This window comes from Mauremys mutica, chromosome 7, assembly GCF_020497125.1.
Source record: "Mauremys mutica isolate MM-2020 ecotype Southern chromosome 7, ASM2049712v1, whole genome shotgun sequence".
Taxonomy (NCBI): Eukaryota; Metazoa; Chordata; order Testudines; family Geoemydidae; genus Mauremys; species Mauremys mutica.
In genome coordinates this window covers 24,479,316-24,503,855 of record NC_059078.1, presented here as the reverse complement: position 1 = coordinate 24,503,855, position 24,540 = coordinate 24,479,316, and the positions used below count along the sequence as shown (strand labels likewise).

At 43.8% G+C, this 24,540-nt stretch overlaps 1 protein-coding gene across 5 annotated transcripts in view; it reads right to left on the bottom strand.

The window, feature by feature from the left end:
- Nucleotides 1–24,540, bottom strand: part of DENND6A (DENN domain containing 6A) — a 59,511-nt gene that overhangs the window by 6,084 nt on the left and 28,887 nt on the right. For all 5 annotated transcript variants that reach the window (XM_045024861.1, XM_045024859.1, XM_045024858.1 and 2 more), the window contains 11 exons: nt 20,336–20,415; nt 18,496–18,558; nt 13,318–13,373; nt 12,803–12,925; nt 12,539–12,634; nt 7,834–7,928; nt 5,489–5,554; nt 5,321–5,385; nt 2,669–2,758; nt 1,708–1,761; nt 1,508–1,617 (listed from right to left, as the gene is read on the bottom strand). In XM_045024861.1, coding sequence (XP_044880796.1) covers nt 1,508–1,617; nt 1,708–1,761; nt 2,669–2,758; nt 5,321–5,385; nt 5,489–5,554; nt 7,834–7,928; nt 12,539–12,634; nt 12,803–12,925; nt 13,318–13,373; nt 18,496–18,558; nt 20,336–20,415 — 898 coding nt within the window. The remainder of the gene's footprint in view (nt 1–1,507; nt 1,618–1,707; nt 1,762–2,668; nt 2,759–5,320; nt 5,386–5,488; nt 5,555–7,833; nt 7,929–12,538; nt 12,635–12,802; nt 12,926–13,317; nt 13,374–18,495; nt 18,559–20,335; nt 20,416–24,540) is intronic.

Below are 24,540 nucleotides of genomic sequence, written 5' to 3'. Positions count from 1 at the left end.
AGGTTGACTGTGCATTGTGTGAAAAAATACTTTGTTTTAAATCTGCTGCCTATTAATTTCATTTGGTGACCCCTAGTCCTTGTGTTAGGAGGAGGAGTAAATAACACTTCCTTGTTTACTTTCTCCACACCAATCATGATTTTATAGACCTCTATCATATCTCCCCTTAATCGTCTCTTTTCCAAGCTGAAAAGTCCCAGTATTAATCTCTCCTCATATGGCAGCCATTCTATACCCCTAATCATTTTTGTTGCCCTTTTCTGAATCTTTTCCAATTCCAATATATCTTTTTTTGAGATGGGGTGACCACATCTGCATGCGGCATTCAAGATGTGGGCATACCATGGATTTACATAGAGACAATATGATATTTTCTGTCTTATTATCTATCCCTTTCTTAATGATTCCCAACAGTCTGTTCACTTTTTTGACTGCTGCTGCAAATTGAGTGGATGTTTTCAGAGAACTATCCACAATGACTTCAAGATCTTTCTTGAGTGGTAACAGCTAATTTAGATCCCATCATTTTATACGTATAGTTGGAATTATGTTTTCCAATGTGCACTACTTAGCATTTATCAGCACTGAATTTCATCTGCCATTCTGCTGCCCAGTCACCAAGTTTTGTGAGATCCTTTTATAGCTCTTCACAGTCTGCTTGGGACTTAACGGTCTTGAATAGTTTTGTATCATTTGCAAATTTTGCCACCTCACTGTTTACCCCTTTTTCCGGATCATTTATGAATATGTTGAATAGAACTGGTCCCAGAACAGACCCCTGGGGGACACCACTGTTTACCTCTCTCTATTCTGAAAACTGACCATTTATTTCTATCCTTTGTTTCCTATCTTTTAACCAGTTACCAAACCATGAGAGGAAGTTCCTTCTTACCCATGACAGCTTCCTTTGCTTAAGAGCCTTTGGTGAGGGACCTTGTCAAAGGCTTTCTGAAAATCCAAGTACGCTATATCCACTGGATCCCCCTGTAGTATCAAAGCACTATGATGTATAAAAGATGGAGTGAAAGAGGTGCTTTACCCAGCACTCTTGCTGGCCATTCCATCAGGAAAACTGTGCATCTTAACTTCCCATTTGAGAAGGTACTACAATTACAGCCAAATAGACAGAAGAGATGTTCTGGGGATAAAATGAGTCCAGAATATAAGACTTACCAGGATGAAACTATGAGATCCCACATTCAGCTATTTAGAGCTCCCTACTGAAAAGCTTTTCTTCCCATTTATCTAGTAATTTTTTTAATACTAGAATATAGTGATCTATAATACTTTGCACTGTCACATGAAGAAAACCATTAACAGGTTACCCAGAGGGGCATATCTAAATGGATATTTAAAGTTTGCTAAACATTATGAATTTGTTTGATTAGACGCGAACTATATAAATAAATCCTTTTGCATAACATTCAGTTATAACAAAAAGGGCATGTAACGTGTTAGGCATCACTGTATTTACATACAAATTGGGGGTCTCATTTTAAAAAGTGACCTGTAAAGTCCTATCCAGTCTCCCTTTAATCCAGAGGTGAGCTGTGGTCCTGCTTTCTCAAGTGTTTTCATAAAGTCTTCTTGGCTGAATTGTCTCAACTGTGGTGGACTCTACAAAAGAAACCAAGTTTTTTGGCAGCTTAAGTATGAGTTTTCTTTAGTCACAAACATTTTCAGCTCATTCAAGGATTATTTCCTTACCTTCCATGGAGATATGCTCTTTTGCAGGGGCATCAGGCTTGCCACATAACGTTCCTGAGAAGGAAGAAAAATAATTTAAGAAACAAAATCCTGATTTTGGAGCCACTGTATTTTTAATCAATTCGCGGTAATATGCCACTTGGTTGAAAAAGGCTGCCTAGAACAGTCTTCTCAGCTATCATAACGAAGTATAATAATATACATTTATATAGCTCTTCTCATCACAAAGTGATTTATAAACTATGTACATTCAACACCACTGAAATCCAGCCAGCTCTGGGATTAAAGGAGACAACTAAGCAGTTGACAGCATGTTCAATGTTGGGAGAGAAAGTTTATTCAAAGAATATGTGAAGAGTTAGAGGAAGTACTCAAAGTAAAAAAAAAAACAAAAAAATACTATGGAATCATTAGTGTCCATTTAGAACAGACAGGATCTCTGCTGCTGAGGTCTCATCTGAAAGACTACCTCACAGTATCTGCCTTTACGGATACACAGATAAATGTACCCTGCTGGGATCTGAACCTGTGGTTTCAGGGGGAGGGATAGCTCAGTGGTTTGAGCATTGGCCTGCTAAACCCAGGGTTATGAGTTCAATCCTTGAGGAGGCCACTTAGGGATCTGGGGCAAAAATTGGTCCTGCTAGTGAAGACAGGGGGCTGGACTCGATGACCTTTCAAGGTCCCTTCCAGCTCTAGGAGATCGGTATATCTCCAATTATTACCTATTATCTAAAATGCTTCAAATCTGATGCTTAGACTACTAAACCACCATCATCATCTTCCTAGCACACCTGAGCAAATTAAAACTGCAGGACCAATTATATGTTTAAAAAATAAAATCACAAAGGCAGCCCTGAACTCTAGTTATTCGAAAGAAATTATGACAATAGCTTTTATACTGAAGAAATATATTGTTATCAGAGGTGTTGGCCAATAAATATTACATATGTCATCTTACTAATGGAATGATGAAGCTTTGTGTCAGTTCCAAGAAGTAACGTCTAAGAATTACACTTTGGGCTTCTGCAGGACGTTTCTGTTGTACACCCTGTAAGAAGCAACCATAGTAATAATCTATTATTCCAACATATGACAAAAAGATTTCTTAATTACTAAACAATTAGGAGACTCATCAAAGACCAGGTTCACACTCCACTGATGTACACCTATTTAAAACAGATTAAGGCATTGCTGTAGAGAAATCACTAACACTATTAATTGTGTTGCATTTTAATAGTCTTAATATAGATTGCAGTGATTTCTGTTTCTTTTTTATTATGTTTTTACATGATCTCTGTATTTCAAGTTCATCTAGGAAAGGAAACCGAAACACTAGGAGAAAAAAATATTCTGAGAATAACCATAAACCAGTCAAAGCTAGGAAATTTTGAGTTGAGAAAACTCACACACGAGATTTCTAGGCTGAAGAGGTTGGAAAAAGCATGGACAGACTTTGGTTAATCATCTAAACTCTCTGGATTCTTACCCAAATTTTTTTAAATTCCACCATTATTATTATTATTATTTTTTTTAAAAAGCACGACTACAACTGCTGACAGGAAGACAAATGCTCCTAGAAGACAATGTTTGAATCAGCTCAGGCAGGGCAAAGACATAAGTGTCCAAGTTCATATTTTCAGAGTTTTTTGTTTTAGTCTCTGAAGCCTGGTCTACATTACGAGTTTATCTCTAATTTAGCAGCGTTAAACCAAATTAACCCTGCACCCGTCCACACAACGAAGCCCTTTATTTCGATATAAAGGGCCCTTAATATCAATATCTGTACTCCTCCCCGACGAGGGGAGTAGTGCTCAAATCGGTATTGCCATTTCGAATTAGGGTTAGTGTGGCCGCAATTCGACAGTATTGGCCTCCGGGAGCTATCCCACAGTGCACCATTGTGACCGCTCTGGACAGCAATCTGGAGTCGGATGCACTGGCCAGGTAGACAGGAAAAGCCCAGCAAACTTTTGAATTTCATTTCCTGTTTGCCCAGTGTGGAGAACTGATCAGCACAGGTCAGAACATGCAGTCCCAGAATCAAAAAAGAGCTCCAGCATGGACTGTATTGGAGTTACTGAATCTGATCTCTGTATGGGGAGATGAATCTGTTCTATCAGAACTCTGTTCCAATAGACGAAATGCCAAAACATTTGAAAAAATCTCCAAGGCCACAATGGACAGAGGCCACAACGGGGACTCAACACAGTGCTGCGTGAAACTAAGGAGCTGAGACAAGCGTACCAGAAAGCCAAAGAATCAAATGGACACTCACGGAGGGAGGGGCGTCTGACGACTGTAGCTATCCCACAGTTCCTGCACTCTCTGAAAACCATTTGAATTCTTGGCTGAGCTCCCAAAGCCTGAAGGGCCAAAAACATTGTCGCGGGTGGTTCAGGATATATGTCGTCAGCCCCACGCCTCCTCCCTCTGTGAAAGCAAAGGGAAAAAAATCGTTTCTCGCCTTTTTTCAATGTCACTGTATGTCTACTGGATGCTGCTGGCAGATGCGGTGCTGCAGCGCTACACAGCAGCATCCCCTTCCCTTGCCTTGTGGACGGCAGACAGTACAGTATGACTGATATCCGTCATTGTCGTCCCGTGAGTGCTCCTGGCTGGCCTCGGTGAGGTCGGCCGGGGGTGCCTGGGGAAAAATGGGAATGACTCCAGGTCATTCTCTTCTTTAAGTTTTGTCTAATGGAGATTCACTCCTGCCTGGAATATCATGGCAGCTGGAGGCTGCCCTTCCCTCCTCCCTTTGATCTCTGCTTGCAGAGGCAATAAAGTCAGTGTTGTTTCTTATTCATGCATTCTTTATTACTTCATCACATAAATGGGGGGATAACTGCCATGGTAGCCCAGGAGGGGTAGGGGAGGAGGGAAGCAACGGGTGGCGTTGTTGCAGGGGCACCCCCTAGAATGGCATGCAGCTCATCATTTCTGTGGGATGTCTGGGGCTCTGACCCAGAGCAGCCGTTTACCTCTCTGGTTCTTTAGTAGGCTTGCCTGATATTCTAGGCAGGACTGACTCTCCATTAGACACAACTTAAAGAAGAGAATGACATGGGGAGTCATTCTCATTTTTGTCCATGCGCCCCCGACCAACCTCTCCGAGGCCGACCAGGAGCACCCATGACAGCAGCAGACGGTACAGTATGTCTGGTAACCGTCTTTGCTAACTTGCAAAGGCAAGTGAATGCTGCTGTGTAGCACTGCAGTACCGCGTCTGTTAGCAACATCCAGTAGACATACGGTGACAGTGAAAAAAGGCTGAATGAGCTCCATGGTTGCCGTGCTATGGTGTCTGCCCGGGCAATCCAGGGAAAAGGGTGCGAAATGATTGTCTGCCGTTGCTTTCACGGAGGGAGGATTGACTGACAACATTTATCCATAACCCCCCGCGACAAATTTTTGGCCCCATCAGGCTTAGTGTGGCCGCGTGCACTCGACTTTATACAATCTGTTTCCAAAAATCGGTTTCTGTAAAATTGGAATAATCCCGTAGTGTAGACATACTCAGAGTTCCGTCTACATATTTGACAACCCATATATGAAGAAAAAGATCTACCAACATACAAAACAGTTTCAATAAACAGATCTGCAAGTTTACCTTTTGTAACTGTTTTATAATTTCTTCATCTCTGTTCAAGTATGGCTTATAAGATGTATAAACACCTGGAAGAAAAAAAAAGAATACAGCCAAAAAAACAGCTAAGGTATGCATTTTTAGTAAAGAAAATGGTAAGGCTTATGTTTTTATGATGATCAAGCTTATTACCAGGTTTAGAATCCAAAGTCTTTAGGTTCTTCAGCTTTTTCACTTTCACTTGCTTTGGAACTTCACCTGCCAAAATATTTAAAATCACCACCACCTTAAAAATCTTTTCTTTGGGTGCATGCACCACAATTAATACATTGTATAATACAAAATAACACATGTATTTACAAATCCTTATTTTTATTCAGTACATTGCCTAATGACACGAGATATCAGAAGTGCAGGTAAGCATCCCAACTAAAATATATATGAAAATGTAATAGATAAACTAAGTCTTGCAGACTTTCCATTGAACAAAACTGCATTAAAATAAAAAATATTAAAAATCCTCTATATTGGAGAAAATTGGAAAAGGACAGTTACCTGTTCCCTAACTGGCATTCTTCGAGATGTGTTGCTCGTGTCTATTCCACAGTAGGTGTGTGTGCTCGCCACGTGCACCGGTGCCGTAAGTTTTTCCATTAGCAATACCCGTAGGGGGAGCGCTGCTGCAACCTCTGGAGTGGCGCCTCTATAGCGCGCTATAAGGGGAGCCACGCGCTCCCCTCACCCTCAGTTCCTTCTTGCCAAACCAACTCTGACAGAGGGGAAGGAGGGCGGAATGTGGAATAGACATGAGCAACACATCTCGAAGAACGGGGCCCCCGTGAGACGGGATAACACCAAGTTTAGATCCCACTGAGGAACCGGGGTTCTAGCATTAGGAAAGGACCAGTCAAGTCCTTTGAGGAAACGCCCAGTCATGGCATGGGAGAAAACGGAGCAGCCCTGGACCAGCGGGTGGAACACCAAAATAGCGACCAGGTGCGCCTTGATGGAGGAAGGCGCCAGGCCCTGAGTTCTAAGGTGAAGGAGGTACTCAAGGATAAGTGGGAGTGGGACAGCCATTGGGGAAGTACCCCGCTCGCCTGCCCACCTGGAGAACCAGGACCACTTCGCTAGGTAGGCTTGGCGCGTGGATGGCTTCCTACTTTCTAGGAGGACACGCCTGACCCCTTCAGAACACTTTGCCTCCTCCGCATCTAGCCATTGAGCGGCCACGCTGTCAAATGGAGGGCGGCTAGGTTGGGGTGGAGGAGGCGGCCCTGGTCCTGGGAGAATAGGTCCGGGAGGAGCGGCAATGGCCACAGAGGGGCCACCAGCAAGCCCAGGAGGGTCTGTACCAATGTTGCCGGGACCAGGCTGAAGCGATCAGGAGGATGTGTGCCTTGTCCGTTTTTACTTTCTCCAGGACCTTGCTGATGAGGGGAAACGGGGGAAAGGCATAAAGGAGTTGACCTGAGCATGACAGGAGGAAGGCATCTGAGATCGCGTTCCTCCCTACCCCCTACCCCCCGCCACCCGGAACAGAACATGGGGTAATGGCGGTTCTGTTGGGTTGCAAACAGGTCTACTTGAGGAGTGCCCCATGCTCGGAAGAGCTTGTGAGTGACCTCCGAGTGGAGTGACCACTCGTGTTGGGAGGAGAAAACCCTGCTCAAGCGATCAGCCTGTGTGTGGTTGATGCCTGGCAGGTGGAAAGCCTTCAGGGAGACGTCGTGGGCTACACAGAACTCCCAGAGGCTGAGGGCTTCCCAGCAGAGGGCCGAAGACCTCGTTCCACCTTGCCTGTTGATGTAAAACATCGCGGCAGTGTTGTCCGTGAGAACTCTGACCACCTTGCCGTGTAGCTGTGAGCTGAACGCCACACAGGCTAAGCATATCGCCCTGAGTTTCCTGACATTTATGTGAAGGGACAGCTCCGCGGCTGATCACATTCCTTGGGTCTGTGAGTTCCCTATGTGGGCCCCCAGCCCAAGTCTGACGCGTCGGACACTAGGTCCAGTGATAGGATTGGGCCCTGGAAGGGAATTCCCTGGAGCATATTGGCCGGGCAGGACCACCATTGTAGCGTGGCGATCACCGGTGCCAGAACCGATAGGACTTTGTCCTTGTCTAAAAAAACCAACATCAGAAACTAACTGAATTTCATGAGTGACACATTAGCAAAAGTTTCAGCTATTATTTTCTTGGCAGAGGTATGAAAACAGAATTGTTTGAGTTTTTAAAGATAAAAACACAGGAGCTAATAAGTATCCTTACCTCCTACCTTGAAGACAGAAAAATAGAATGCTAGATGGACTTTACATTAAGTACCACCCCTACAATATTTTCGAGAGTTTGAGTTCATTTAACATCCTTAAATTTCTTGCATAATAAACTCAATCCTGGAAACTGGCTCACAAAGCATTTAGATTAAGTTATCCGTTTATTAGTGTTCAAGACTTCACTAAAGGTAAAAAATGAAAAAAGTCAATATATTTTACACTTCGAAGCAGAGTTCTGGAGTAGAGCTTATGTTTTACCTGGAAGTTTAATCTCTCCTATTCGGACAATGTGTGGCCAGTGCTGGAGTGTTTTAGCAAAAAAAGGGTTTGTCACTCCTAAAATGACAGAAGGCCTAGAAAAAGAAGAACAGAAATTTTTCAATCAAAAGAGCAACAGTTTTTGCCACTGAAATTTAGATATCAAATATTATTCTAACTTGAACTTATTCTTAAGAGTTAGAAATGAATACCAACACAAAGAAATAATTAACCATATGAAAAGCTTATTTTTTTTTAAACAGCATTTCCCAAAGTCTCAGTTTTCAGAGGATTGCAGAACAGATACATCATAGGCTATGTATACACTAGGGATGCGATTTCCCTGCAAGCATACACATACTCAAGCTATCACAAGTACATGTACGCAAGCATGGGAGTCACCCCCACCATCTTATAGTGTAGATGTAGGATCATTATGAAATTAAAGAATTAAAGTTAGCTAAAGTTTGGTTAAGGAAATATATATATGTGTTGTAAAGAAAGGCCCAGACTAGCAAGTAGAAGGAAGGCTTTGAAAATAATGAGAAATAGAGGAACAGAGGATGTCTGGTTCAAATCATTAATGAAATAAGGGGAAATTTCTAAAAAGGCCTCTGACTGATACAGGTGACTGCAGATTGTTTTAAACCAAAACAGAGAATCTGTCTTAAAATGAGCCAGCATGGCTCTTCCCCAACCCACACCCCAATTTTAAAGCATATGTCAACCCAGATGCAATGGGAAAACTATTGAACAGCATAAAGAAGCCACGGAAAGGCTTTAGGACAGAGGTCCCCAAAGTGTGGGGCGCACCCCCGTAGGGAAGCGTGGAGGGACTGCCACCGAGCCCCTCCCCACCCCCAGCTCTGCTCCAGTCCCACCCCCAGCCATATCCCCAGCTCCTCCGGTCCCCTCACCAGGCCCTGTCCCCAGCCTCGGCGTGGCTCCACACCTGGCTGGGGGCCCGGCATGCCCCCACCATGGCCCAGCTGCAACTCCACTCCGGGCCCTGCGCCAGCCCCCAGCCTCAGCCACTGGCTGTGGCTCCATTCCCAAACGGGCTGAGACTGGGGGCAAGGCTAAGAGTGGAAGTTCACCTGGCCGCGGGCCCAGCTCCCACCACAGCCTGGCTGTGACTCCACTCCCATCCCAATCTCGGCCCCTGTCCGCAGTCCCGCTCCCAGCCTGCGGGGGGGGGGGTATGCACAGGGTAAGTGGGGGGTGTGACTCTCAAAAGGTTGAGGACTGCTGCCTTAGAAAGAAAGGAGATTGTAAATCTTATCTGGATTAAGACTGGAAATAAGAGTGAACTGTCTCAAATTGGTTATTAACTGAAGTCAGTAATTGGCAATGACATCACTTGTTTGTTAAAGGGTATAGAACGTAAACTCTTACAGGGTTCATTCACTGCCTGATCACGTTGGACCCGACTACTACGGATCTAAGCACCCCTGGGTCTAGCCAGTTTGTAAGTAGCTTGATCAAATGCTTATAAATGTTTTGTTACTGTTTGGATGTAGTGAACTGCTTATTATTTAGCTTTTTACGCATATTAAGAGCAATTGTATAAATATCATTTGGCCTTTGGATTTAATAAATGAATTTTTGGTTAAATTAGTATTTGGTGATTTCCGATAGCAATATTAATAATTCCAAGAGTAGACATAACCTTATTTAAAGACTATACTGTAATAAGACAGCACTCCTGCCAAGTCTCATGTTGTACCAATTCTAGCCTAAGTTCTCCTCAGTTGCACTGGTACAACCCTGGAATAACTATCCAAATCTATGGAATTTATCTGGATTTAAATAGATATAACAGCAATTTGATCCTGTGTATATCTAAAAGCCAAATGGCTACTTCAAGGTTTTACTATGACAAGCAGTTATTACTTTAAAACTTGTGTCAGTCCATGTCCTTTCTCAAATGACCTATTGCTCCTCCAGATGACCAGGAGTTTAAGAGGGGAGAAACTTATTAGATCATCTAGTCTATTTCCCTGCTGATGCTTGATTGTTTGCTATTGGAAAACATCGAGCTTTCTAAAACTAGACTGAAGGAGCCCCAGGTGTTAGGAGACCATTTCATAATTCAATGCATTTCATTGTTGTTAATTTTTTCCTTTTTTGTTTGCACTGTTGTTGTAGCCATGTTGGTCCCAGTATATAAGAGACAAGATTAGTGAGATAATATCTTTTATCAGACCAACTTTTGTTGGTGAAAGAGAAGTTTTCAAGCTTCTTCAGGTCTGGTAAAGGTAATTGGAGTGTCACAACTAAATACAATATGGAACAGTCTGTTAAGCATAAGGAATTAACACATGATAAAGTGGGCAACTGACTACTGCAGTCATAGGGCAAAGGTGGGTTAGTGGGTTACAGATTATTGCAGTGAAACAAAAGAAGTGGCTCTATTAAGTCCATTATTTTCATTGTCTAGCCAAGTTATGAATTTAAGCTTCCAGGCTTGTCTTTTGAAGGTGTTTGTGCAGGTTCCTTTGAGGACTGAGAGGTCAGATGTGGAGTGATCGTTTTGTGATAGGGTATTTTTGTCTTTTTCAAATGAATTCTCACAGAAAAATGGTAAGACAAAAACACGCTATCACTCTTTTTACCCTGAGTGCTGAAGTATTGCATGGAAACTGTATTGTCAGAATTCACCATCTTTAGAACAAGGGACTCTCAGAAATAAAGGCCTTTTCCAGTCTCTAAATTTTTTAATGAAGAAAACCAGAAGAATGCATTTCTCTCTCGTGTATACATGAACAGATATTTTTAAACATGGGGTCACTAAAGTTTAGACAAACACTACTTTGGATTCCATGCGACTGGTTATTCAGTTTGCAATTTATTTGCTAAAAATAAATTGATCACAAATCTAGTGTCCAAGTTTGGATGCTTTTCCATTACTGTGTTTTCTGAGAAAGATTTTTTTTTTTTTTAAAAAGAAGAAAAAATGTCAGCAGAACAGTCACCAGTTGCTCACACTTTAAAGCAACCTTGTTCAGAAAATGATCAGTAAATTTATTGCAAACAATCAATCATTGATTAAGTTGTAATATTTCAATGAAATACTTATTTTGAATATAAGTATATGATCTGGTTACCAACATTTGAATATGGATCCGAAGTGCCACAATTTGATCTAAGAGCAATTATGAAAATTCAAGATTTCAAATCATATTTCCCAAAAACTAAAATCCACAAATGACTGATACATTCACACAGGTTCATGGAGGAAAGCACAAACTTTTTCTTAAATTTTGTCTACACATGGAAATTTAATGGAATAGCTGTTGTGAAATAAGCTATTATAGTATACAATAGGTATTCCAGGATAGACCCTTGTATCGATGCTCTATTCCAAAATTAGTCATTTTATGCAATAATTATTTTGGAATAAAGTGACTTATTTCAGAATATACCATCTCCATGAGGAACTATTCTGGAATAACTATTACAGAATAATTTGTTCTGCCGTAGCTATTCTGGTCAGTTTCCCCATGCAGACAAGCCCTTACTGAAGAGCAAAGCATCTTTTCTCATTCAGGATTCAACCCTTTCACCAATCAGGTACACAGACGTCCCACTGACTTCAAGTATGATTCTAAATATGAGAAGACTAATATTATACCACAGGTTTCAGCTCTTCTTTTTCTCTTAAATAGCAGGATTAACCACAATTAAAATAGAATCATATAAACGAAGGGATGAAAGGGACCTCGAGAGACAGGATCAAGTATACCTAAACCATCCCTGACAGGCATTTGTCCAGCCTGTTCTTGAAAACCTCCAATAATGAGGATTCCACAACCTCCCTTGGAAGCCTATTCCAGAACTTAATTACTCTTATAGTTAGGTATCAGAGGGGTAGCCATGTTAGTCTGGATCTGTAAAAGCAGCAAAGAGTCCTGTGGCACCTTATAGACTAATAGACGTATTGCATCTGACGAAGTGGGTATTCACCCACGAAAGCTCATGCTCCAATACGTCTGTTAGTCTATAAGGTGCCACAGGACTCTGCTGCTCTTATAGTTAGAAAGTTTTTCCTAATATCTAATCTAAATCTCTCTTGCTGCAGACTAAGCCCATTTTCTCCTGTCCTTCCTTCAATGAACATGAAGAACAATTGATCACTATCCTCTTTTTAACAGCCCTTAACATACCTGAAGACTGATCAGGTCCCCCCTCAGTTGTCTTTTCTCAAGACTAAGCATGCTCAGCTTTGTTTTGTTTTATGTTTTTAATTCTTCTTTATAGGTTATGTTTTCTAAACCCTTTATCATATTCCTTGATCTCCTTAGGACTCTCTCCAATCTGTAGGGAGTAAAACTGAACAAAATACTTCAGCTCAGGCCTCACCACTACAGGGCTGAGTGGAACAGATACTCCCGTTAATAAATCCAGAAGGATATTTGCCTTTTTCACAACTGCATCAAATTGCTGACTCATTCAATTTGTGATCCAACATAACTGCCAGATCGCTTTCAGCAGTACTAATGCCTAGCAAGTTTATTCCCCATTTTGTATAACTATAGCCTGCTGTGTCATAACACCAAAAAGAAGGGGTTTTCTTTCCAAAATGTCCAGAACCGAAGTCTCAAAAAATTTGATTTATTCTTTTTCAGTTTTCACTTTAAGCCACTGTTATGGTGCAAGAATGACCTGATCATCAACTTTTACACCGGTAATCAATCTTACTTACGGGGCCTGTGTACGAGTAGTATATTCTTTGAATTCACTGTCATGTATAGTGAAGTAGGGCCTAAAATCACTGCAGTACTTCAAAGGTGAAATACAACTGTGGAACAGAAACACAGAAGGTTAAATTAAGTATATAAGAAAGATACAGTATTTCACTTAAAGAGACACTAATAAATGTCAAATTTCTAGAGCTTCATTAGATGCTATTCAATATTCTTCTTAGATCAACAGAATTTGAACTGTACGGATGCTCTATCATATTTACCTAACAAGTGCCAGAACAGTATCTGAAGATTCAGAAGGTGATGGTGCCATAACAACAACTGGTTCTCCTAACAACACTAGTTCCCAAAGCATCTGAATGTGAAAGAATACTGGACAGAAACATCTGCAAACAGATTTATAGAAAGAGCATATAAACAATTCCAATATACTTATCATCAGAATGAATACAAATTCCAGTTAAAAGGACAGAACTAGATAAAGGACATTTAAAAACCAGAGTAAACATTTAACCTGATTTTTAAGTTATTAGAACAGTTTTCCCATAAATAAATATTCAATTATATAGACCTTGCTACTTATTGTAGTTACTTTCTACCAGTAATAGATGTACTTTCCTTAAGTCATCTTAATGCAAACAATGCCTTAACAACTATTTGCAAAGATGCCGTTAAAATTAGTTGGTTAACTAGAGAGTCATGTTTCATGAAGCTCCTATTGGCCTGAGTGTGATTTGTGAATATTCAATACTACTGAAAAATAAGGCCAAATTCTTACTTGAAAAGATCCACTTCATGAACAGTAGGTAAAGCAATGGAGATTTGTGTGTCTTCCTGAAAGGCAGAAAATTAACTTTTTAGTCAGTATAAAACAAAGTATTGAATAAAAGTTGTCCTCAAATGTTTGCAGAAAGTGGGCCAAAAATGAAAAGCAGGATATGTACTATGTCATATCCATATTAGTTATTTATCTGTGCTAAGGATAAAGTAAGGATATCCATTAAGTTTGTTGCAATTGTTAGTCTTAGCCCAGGGATGATACCAAATGTTTAAGACATTTCAGCCCATGAGATTTAGGAGAAAATATAAACCAGTGGGTTTATCATATCCATGGCTTCTGTGACCAAATATGGAACTTTTAGGGGTTTGTCCCTTAAACAGTAATTTTTGAGTCAGCTCCCCAATAGCCAAATGCTGAGGAAGCTGCACTCCACCTGCTTGCATCCTGAAATCAATGTGAAGAAATTTGACTTATTTAAAGGAACCTTGCTCCAGAGCCTGCAGTTGCTTTTGAGTAGTTTCCAGGGGAAGTTTAAGGTGATGGTTAAAGCAAAGATAAAACCATCTTTGAGCCTTAAATGGTTTTTCACTTGGTAACCTCTCTCTATGGGTGTCAACTGTAATGGTATCAACTAAGCTGCTTGAACTAACAGCCCCCTGATGCTTTAGGGTTCAACCCAGACCAGTAAGGGGTTATGACGCCACCTGCCCAGCAACTCTGTGTGCCTTAAATGCTACACTGCTGTGGCTCTCAGCCTTGATGCCAACAGCCAGCATACAAGCATCCAGATCACACCCTGATTTCCACTGCCTTGTTCTCTTTGAAAAGTAACCGCACCACTCTTCCAATCCAAAATTTTCCCCAAATCTTCTGCCAATGAGACAGTCTGCTGGGATTTCCAGAATTGTGAGTTACCGTATTATCCCTCTTAGCCTGAGCAAATGAGAGTTTTGCTACTGCTAAGCTGCATGGCAATTCCCTGACACACCAGCTTGTGTGCCTTGCCAGCAAACTCTTCAGGACTCTTCCTGTCCAAACTTTGCCTTGCAGGTAACGAATAGTGAACAGCCCTCTCCTGGAACACTCACAGAAGTAATTAAATTAATTGCTCCTTTAAAGAGACAATACACTGCAGCTCATTAATTTAACCAGGATTTGACACACACTCATTTCAATCACAGCACTGAATTGTTTTACAGCAAAAATAAAACAAGTTTATTAAACAAGAAGTCATAGGTTTAAGTCATACCAAGTATAAGGAGTAAAGATAGCAATGGTTACAAACAACAGTAAAAGTATGCTTTTACGAGTACATAAGAACTGCCATACTAGATCAAACCAAAGGACCACCTAGCCCAGTATCCCGTCTTCCAAAAGTGGCCAATGCCAGGTGCTTCAGAGGGAATGAACAGAACAGGTAATCAAATAATCCATCCCCTGCTGCCCAGCGTCTGGCAAACAGAGGCTAGGGACACCATCCCTGCCCATTCTGGCTAACAGCTATTGATGGACCTATCCTCCATGAACTTATCTAGTTCTTTTTTGAACCCTATTATAGTCTTGGCCTTCACAACATCCTCTGGCAAAGCGTTCCACAGGTTGACTGTGTAACTTAGGCAAGGTTATCATTTGCTTAAGTATGTTTTTCGCATATATTCAGTCCCAGTAACTTCAACCCTTTGGTTGAAGGACTCAGAGTTCTGTGACTTCAAGGGCTCTCTCCCCTTGAATCCACCAAGTGATGGATAACTCAAATGACTTTTTTGCCCCTCTTATATCAGCCCAAAGTTTATCATCTCTGTTTCAAGAGCCAGGAAGGCATCTTGCTATTTTTCCCCTTCTTGTTCTTCCCATTCCCCGGCTAATTTGTACGTAAATAGAGCTTCCATTGTTTTGATTCCACACTGCTTAATTTTTACTGGAGACAGGTAGATAGTTGCCTTCCCTCCTGTCTGGGAGAAAACCTGTTTCTCCCTTTGTTTGGTCACAGACTTTAAAGCACAATATCAGTTAGTATCCATAGTTCCTCAGTGTTATACATACATCCCACAATAATATTAATCATCAGTGTGTTGCAGACTTTCATAGAAGACCTTACTCGCTGCACTTTGTATACAGTGTTACCATATTATAAATCAGTTGATCAACTGCTTACCATTTGATGCTCTGACAATAAACCTTTTAAATATATTATTTGAAGAGTAAGCCCATACCAAGCTTCTCTTTCCTGCTTGCAGGTAGAGCCATGCTGTCTTCACCCCTACTTGTTAGACTGATAGCTTTGTTTACCTTATATGTAAATGTGCCTTCATTGTATCTGCCTGACAACCAGGCTGGTCATACAAGCAAATACACATTCCTTTGTCTAAGGCAGACTGAGCTTACGCACTGCTTGCCAAATAAATTAAGAACATAATTTCTAGTACATATTTAACTCTCTGTACATACCCCTACATACATCACACAAGAATATTAATGATCAATGAGTTATTAGTCTTCCAGTAATATATTACATGCCACCTTTTAGGTATCTATCATGACTCAGATGTAATGAGTATGTCAGGCCTGACAGGAGATGCTGACACAGAATAGTGAACCACCAATGGGCCTCTGTATCAAACCCCTTGATCAAAAAAGGGGCCGCTGGCAGGATATTTTTTGTAAGGCGTTTTCAACCTTGGAACTTGCTCCTTGGTCTAAGAGAGCCTGCACTTGATTGCCATCAGGACACAATTAGAGAAGGGGCACAGGAAGAAAATATGCTCCTGAGTTTTTATGGAGGGGTTTAAAGTAGTAGAATGACAGATTATTTAGTTGGGATTGAATTCCCAAACTGTTAGATAAATAGCCACATTCAGTGTTTTATTTTGTTTATTGCAATTGCCATAAGCACCTAGAATTGGGAACGGGTTATCTAATTTATTAATTAATAAATAATAATACCTATCTTTTATATAGTGCTTTTCAGCAGCAGATCGCAAAGTGCTTCACAATCTTTAGCGTATTTACCCTCAACACTCCTATAGAGTAGGGAAGTATTATTAATTCCAATTTTTACAGATAGGGAACTGAGGCACATAGAGGCTGACTTGCCCAAGGTCACACAGGAAGTCTTTGGCAGAGCAGAGAACTGAATCCAGGTGTCTCAAATCCCAGGCTAGTGCCCTAACCATTAGCCCATCCACAACAAATTCCATGACTCCTCTGTGACTTTTTACAAATTGGTATTTACTAATCGGATTTTACCACTGTGACAAAACCACCACTCCCTTTATAATCCACTGAAAATGAAAATAGTTTATAGGGAAAGTATCCTGACTTTTTGGTTTATGGCACTGTCATGGAGTCACAGGATCTGGTCTATGCCCCAGCTGCTTATCAGTCTCCTAGGAGTGACTCCTTGGTGTGCCGGACCCCAAGGGCCCACACAGTTCCACCCGGGCAGGCTTGTGGCCTTGAAGAGTGGGCCTTCAGTATCAGCATCCCCATCTCACTCATGGCTCACTGCAGCAAATCCAGCCAAACCAGAGTCTTGCAGGAGGCTTGTACTGTACCTCTTCAGAGCGTCACGCTCTCAATGCGACAGTCAGCCTTTTTAAAACAAGGTAACCATTTATTCATTACCTGGCACACAGCATTGCAATCCTTAGGTTAGCACAGAGAAATGAAGGTTAAATTACAGTTCATTCTGGTTAGCCCAGAGTCCCAGCCACAGTGTAGTGAACCCCTTATTCAGGTGCTGTGTCTCTCTCACAGTCTGACCTCCTTTGACAGTTTCCAGGTGAGAGCCCAGATTCATTCTAGAAGCCAACCCTTTATCCCCCAACCTTACACATCCAAGTCCTTTGTTCTCAAACTGGGGTCAGTGCCCAGCTTCCCTGCTGAGAGTCAGGGAAATCCATCTCCCTCTCCATCATTGGTTGCTAGGTGTCAATGTCCTGGTGATTGGATTTTCCATTGTCTTCTTGAATTTCCCCTGATATGGAGTTGGCCTTGGCCAGTCCTTTTTAAATGACCCATTCGGGTTCCAGACAGCTCAGTGATGTAATTCCACCTCTCTCTCTAAGCCTGCTCTGAGAGCAGACTTAGCCCTCCCCACCTTCAGTAGAAATTGAAGCATACATAGGACTTGCAAAAATACTACAGAAAATTCCCTTTTCATCACAGGCCCACTCTAAAATTGTTGCATACTTCTCAAACTATTCAATAACTATTCAGGCAAACAATGCTTCATGGAAACATCTCTTAAGCCACCATATCACATTTGAGTAATATGTTCTCTCAGGTACAGCTGCCTTTTTGCTAGGCCCCAGCACCACAAAATTAAATGGCCTGTGTGGCTATGCAACCCAGAGCATGAGATGTGAAACACAGTATCAAAAGCCTTTAAGGAAAACAGACATGTTGTGCACCTTGAAGAAACCTATCTGAAGGAGCACAATACACAAGAGCATAAAAAAATCAGGAGACTGCAGTGAAAGGATGGTCTGCAAAGATACTGAAAGGGACGTACATAAGCATTCCATCAGGCTTCTCACAGGGAACAAATTACACTGTGCTCCAATATCTGCATGAAACTTTCAATTTGTTGTCCAGATGCAAGTCAATGTGTTCAGCCTTCAGTAACTTGGGGCCTAACTATAACCAATACTGCCTCTCTTTGTGTGACAGCATAGTGTTATTGATTTTTCTTCATTTATTTTATTAAGATTGATTTCTAAAAGGGGTACATGTAGAAACAAAAATAAATAATTTAGAATGGACAGTGCTTTAAGATCAAGCTCATCAAAATTTGTACAAAGAAGCCATCTCAAACTGCTTTCACTTACTCATCCCAAAAAAGCAAGAAAACCGATACACCTCTACCCCGATATAATGCGAGTCAATATAACATGAATTTGGATATAATGCGGTGAAGCAGTGCTCCGTGGGGGCAGGGCTGTGCACTCGGTGGATCAAAGCAAGTTTGATATAACACGGTTTCACCTATAACGCGGTAAGGTTTTTTGGCTCCTGAGGACAGCGTTATATCGAGGTAGAGGTGTATGTTGGGTATATCAGCATTAAAATACTATAATTCACATATCTAAAATACACCAAGATAGTAATAATTTAAAATCGAAAGATACAGGCTCTCTTTCAGTGGTCTGTACTATAGCAATATCTGATACCTACCTCGTGTGTGAACTGTACTATGTGGGTTGTTCCAGGCTTGTCATGACATGTTGGAATCCGCACCTTAGGAGGAAAAAAAAAGTAATTAGCTTTCCTTATATCCAACTAATTTAAGCTTAGAATACCAAGTATGAGACAACATTTTAGGCAGTGCTATTATTAAGTTTCCCTGACATTTCCCATTAGAAGACCCTGTTTTCAGTTTGTTATAACTTTGTCAAATGTTAACTATTTGGGCTGAAGTTTTCCATGCAGGCTGTCTGCCTCAGGCTGAACTTTTTGGAAAATAATTAATAAGAGGGTACGACTTCAAAGAGTGATACTTAACTCCCCCTGACAATACTGAAAATCTAGCTAGAGAGCACAGCTACAAGAACTATATTAATGTTAAAAAATCCTACACAATATTACATGACTAAACATTTTTAAAAATAAGAATATGATTGGTTTGTTTTACCAGAGGCAAACTGAAAGTTTCATTTTAATAGGAAAAAATCCTAGTGAAAACAGAGAGCTCAGAACCTGTGGCATTTTAGAAGTTAGGAAAGAAATATACTATATAGGTTTTACACTTCGCGGTTTAAAATGGTAGTTACCATTGAGAATGTGTCTCCCAAAACCTCAGACTTCTTTATAAATATTGGTTGAAACCAAAACAAACCGAAAAATGTTTATGTAGTTCCTGACCTCACAGCCTGCAGCTGTTAGTACTGCAACCCTAAATCATATCATATTGGAAACCAGTGAGGAGTGGAGGCTCAGGAGTGCAGACTGAAACAGAGCTAGTAATTGCCTAAGCATAGTGTGTGTGTGTGGGGGGGGGAAGCCATGATATAGCTGAAAGTGTCAGTAGCAGCCTCCCACACTTTCCAAGTAACTAAATGCCAAAAAATAAAGCCATTATAAAAGAGCATTCTGTTTTCTTTTATCTGAGAATTAAATATTCAGAATTTAGAAAAACAGAAGATACTCCAAAATAAGGCAGATTCAGTTCTTGCCAATTAGAAGTTATAATAAAAACAGAACACTGCTTTATTAGTAAGAACAGTTTATTCTTCCAGAATTGTCTCTCACAGATCTCCATCTTTGGGAATGCACAGGCCTCTGGCCACAAGCCTGGAACCATTTGCTAACAACAACTCCGCAGTCACAAACTCTGCATGCATGAAATCCATTCAAGGCTATGAAGGAATGTGGCTCCCAAATGCTTCAGTTCCTATCACCATCCAACCACTGCAGTTGCTATGGTTTAGTTTAGTGTGTACTAGGTTAAGCTTTAATTGTTTTTTTTTATTATTTTATTTTGTATTCAATATTGGGGTAGGGATAGTTTTTAAGTTGCTTAAATTCTTGGACTGCCAAGCCCCATATATTGACTGATTTGCAGATTTGTAAAATATTGTAAAACTATTAGGACAAGTCAGATTTTCCTCCAATTTCCATCAGTGTATCTCCACTGACCTGAATGGCGCTACATTCATATAATAGAAAAATTAGCCCTAAATATTTTAAAGTTTTCTCCAATGTGCCAATATATTTTGGCATGTCAATGAAATCACTATGAAAACCTCTTGGAAAGTATATTCTGGAGGAAAGGTGTTGAAACAGCAATTAGCTAGCTGCTGAGGACTGCAATTTTTTTTTTTAAACATTTGTTTTGAACCTCTATGTAAAATATTAGTGATTAAAATTATAAATATCTATTTTAATATGTTTTCAAAGGGCTCCAGGACATTTACTCTGAATCCTCCCAATCTTAACTATGAAAACAAGGCAGAATACATTGAATATATACAGTCAATGGGGGAGGGGGAAACCCGGTAAAAAGCCATACATTTACCTTCATTATAATACCCATAATAGGCAAACTTAGTGTTTTCCCTGGGACTGGTGGTGGCCAATGATCAACATCACTACAAACTGAAAAAGAGAGTCAAATAGATACAGTGTGCTGTATATCTAGTTTATATCTCATACTCCTAGAAATTCAAATTACTTGTATACATACTGAACAATTTAAGTTTTAAATTAACATTTGTCCCCAACAGCATCACTTCCCTGAGAAAAGACGGTTACTCACATGTAGTAACTGGTGTTCTTCGAGATGTGTTGCTCCTATCCATTCCATTGTAGGTGTGCGCGCCGCGCGTGCACGGTTCTTCGGAACATTTTTACCCTAGCAACTCCGGCGGGCCGGCTGGCGCCCCCTGGAGTGGCGCCGCCATGGCGGCTGATATATACCCCAGCCGGCCCGTCCGCTCCTCAGTTCCTTCTTGCCGGCTATTCCGACAGTGCGGAAGGAGGGCGGGTCTGGAATGGATAGGAGCAACACATCTCGAAGAACACCAGTTACTACAGGTGAGTAACCGTCTTTTCTTCTTCGAGTGATTGCTCCTATGCATTCCATTGTAGGTGATTCCCAAGCCTTACCTAGGCGGTGGGGTCGGAATGAGACGTGGCGGAGTGTAATACCGCAGAGCCGAAGGCTGCGTCGTCTCGAGACTGCTGCACCAACGCGTAGTGGGAGGCGAAGGTGTGGACAGAAGACCAGGTGGCCGCTCGACAGATGTCCTGGATGGGAACATGGGCCAGGAAGGCGGCCGACGAGGCGTGCGCCCTGGTCGAGTGCGCAGTGAGTCGGCACGGGGGGACGCGAGCAAGCTCGTAGCATGTTCGTATGCAGGCCGTCACCCAGGAGGAAATCCGCTGGGAAGATACAGGTTCGCCTTTCATGCGGTCTGCGATCGCTACAAACAGCTGGGTCGAACGCCGGAAGGGCTTCGTCCGGTCAATGTAGAAAGCGAGGGCCCTGCGGACGTCCAGGGTGTGGAGCTGCTGCTCACGAGGTGAGGCGTGCGGCTTCGGGAAAAAGACCGGGAGGAAGATCTCCTGGTTGAGGTGAAAGGCCGAGACCACCTTGGGGAGGAAGGCCGGGTGCGGTCGAAGCTGCACTTTGTCCCCGTGGAAGACGGTATACGGGGGACCCGCCGTCAGGGCGCGAAGTTCCGAGACTCGCCTGGCGGATGTGATCGCCACGAGAAAGGCTGTCTTGCAGGTGAGATGGAGCAGAGAGCACGTGGCCAAGGGCTCGAAGGGCGGGCCCATCATCTGGGCGAGAACCAGGTTCAGATCCCAAGTCGGAGCAGGAGGACGCACCTGAGGGTAGAGCCGGTCTAACCCTTTAAGGAAGCGGGCAACCATTGGGTTGGAGAAGACGGAGCGACCTCCTATAGCGGGTCGAAAGACTGACAGTGCTGCCAGGTGTACCCTGAGGGACGAGATCGCGAGACCCTGACCTTTCAGGTACCAGAGGTAATCGAGGACGGTCTGGATGGGTGCCGAGAAGGGGTTAAGACTTCGCTGGTCACACCATAGCGCAAAGCGTTTCCACTTCGCGAGGTAAGTAGAGCGTGTGGAAGGCTTTCTGCTTTCCAGCAGAACTTGTTGCACCGCCACCGAACATCCTCTCTCTGCGTCGGTCAACCACTCAGGAACCAAGCTGTAAGATGCAGCGACTGCAGGTTCGGGTGACAAAGCCTGCCGAGGTCCTGAGTGATGAGATCCGGCCATAGCGGGAGGGGAATGGGATCCCGAACCGACAGCTCGAGCAGCATGGTGTACCAATGTTGTCTCGGCCAGGCCGGAGCGACGAGTATTATGCGAGCCCTATCCCTCCGAAGCTTGAGCAGCACTCGGTGGACGAGCGGGAACGGAGGGAACGCGTAAAGGAGGGACTCTGTCCACGGCAGGAGAAACGCATCCGAGAGGGAGCCTGGAGCTTGGCCCTGGAAGGAGCAGAATCTGTGGCACTTCCTGTTGGCCCGGGAGGCGAAGAGGTCTACCTGGGGAAACCCCCACCTCTGGAAGATTGTGTAAGCCACATCTGGGCGAAGCGACCACTCGTGGGAGGCAAAGGACCTGCTCAGACGGTCGGCCAACGTGTTCTGCACCCCCGGCAGAAAAAACGCTTCGAGGCGAATCGAGTGGGTCACACAAAGGTCCCAGAGGAGCATCGCCTCCTTGCAAAGCGGGGAGGATCGAGCTCCGCCCTGCTTGTTGACATAGAACATGGCTGTGGTGTTGTCCGTGTACACCGCTACACAGCGGTCCTGAAGGTGAGACAGAAAGGCGAGACACGCCAGACGGATCGCTCTCAGCTCCCGGACGTTGATATGGAGGGAGAGCTCCTGGGCTGACCAGAGGCCCTGGGTGTGCAGGTCTCCCACGTGAGCCCCCCATCCAAGCGCCGACGCGTCCGTGGTCAGGGTGATCGACGGCCGAGGAGGGCGGAACGGAACCCCTGCGCAGACTGTCTCCGGATCCAGCCACCAGGTGAGCGACTGGAGAGCGGGACTCGGCACCACCACCACCATATCCAGTGGGTCGCGCTGAGGGCGGTACACCGATGCCAGCCACATTTGGAACTGGCGAAGTTGTAGCCTTGCGTGTGCGGTCACAAACGTACACGCTGCCATGTGACCTAGGAGACGTAGGCAGCACCGCACTGTTGTCGTTGGAAAGGCCTGCAGTGACCGTATCAGGGAGGCCAACGTCTCGTGTCGAGCCCGAGGGAGGCAGGCTCTGGCCAGAGTGGAGTCGAGGACGGCTCCTATGAATTCCACTCTTTGAGTCGGAACTAAGTGGGACTTGTCGGCGTTGACAAGCAGGCCGAGGGACCGAAACAGATGCAGTATCTCGGACACCTGAGCTGCTACCAGGTCTTGGGTACGACCACGAATCAGCCAGTCGTCGAGATATGGGTACACATGAATTCGACGACGACGGAGGGCTGCGGCCACGACCGCCACGCATTTGGTGAATACCCTCGGTGCGGTGGAGAGGCCGAAGGGTAACACCGCAAACTGGTAGTGGGTCTCGTTGACCATAAAGCGCAGGTAGCGTCTGTGAGGGGGGTAAATCGCCACATGAAAGTAAGCATCCTTCATGTCGAGGGCGGCAAACCAGTCTCCCGGATCCAAGGAAGGGATAATGGTCCCCAAGGTTACCATCCGAAACTTGAGTTTGCAGAGGTACTTGTTCAGCTCCCTGAGGTCTAAGATGGGACGAAGACCTCCTTTCGCCTTGGGGATGAGAAAATACCTGGAGTAGAATCCCCTGCCCCGCCTGCAGGGGGGCACCTCCTCGATGGCACCCACGCTCAACAGAGACTGGACCTCCTGTAAGAGGACTTGCTCGTGAGAGGGGTCCCTGAAGAGGGACGGGGAAGGTGGGTGGGAGGGAGGGGGCGAAATAAACTGTAGGCGGTAGCCGTGCTGAATGGTGTTGAGCACCCAGCTGTCTGATGTTAGAGAACACCACGCCTGAAGGAAGCAGGAAAGACGACTTGAAAACAAAGGGGATGGATCCTGGGGTGAGAGTGGTGCGCCGTCCTCGGGCGTCCCATCAAAAGGCCGGCTTGGGGCCTTGAGGGGCCTTGGACGAGCCTTGGGACTGGTTACGCCGCCCGCCCGATGGTCTGCGGCGGAATGGGGCCCTGCGGTTATTAAATGGCCGAAATCTGGCTTGCGGCCCGGGCCGATAGGGTTGTTGCCGGAAGGGACGCCTCTGAGTGGCTGGTGTATGCATCCCCAAAGTGCGGATTGCCACTCGTCCGTCCTTCAGGGTTTGAATTCTGGTGTCAGTTTTCTCAGAAAACAGGCCCTGCATTTCAAAGGGGAGGTCCTGGAGGGTATATTGCACCTCCGGCGGCAAAGTGGACGACTGCAGCCACGCAATGCGTCGCATGGTTACCCCGGACGCCACCGTCCTGGCCCCCGAGTCCGCTGAGTCGACCGCTGCTTTAATCAAGGTCCTGGAGGCCAGCTTGCCCTCTTCTAGGAGGGCCGAGAATTCTCGGCGGGAGTCTTGTGGGGTCAGCTCCGCGAATTTCCCCAGGCATCCCAGGATGTTAAACATATACCGGGATAGCAAGGCCATTTGATTCGCGATGCGGAGTTGGAGGCCGCCCGCCGAGTAAATCTTGCGTCCGAGCAAGTCCATGCGTTTGGACTCCTTAGACTTGGGCGCAGCTGCCGGCTGTCCATT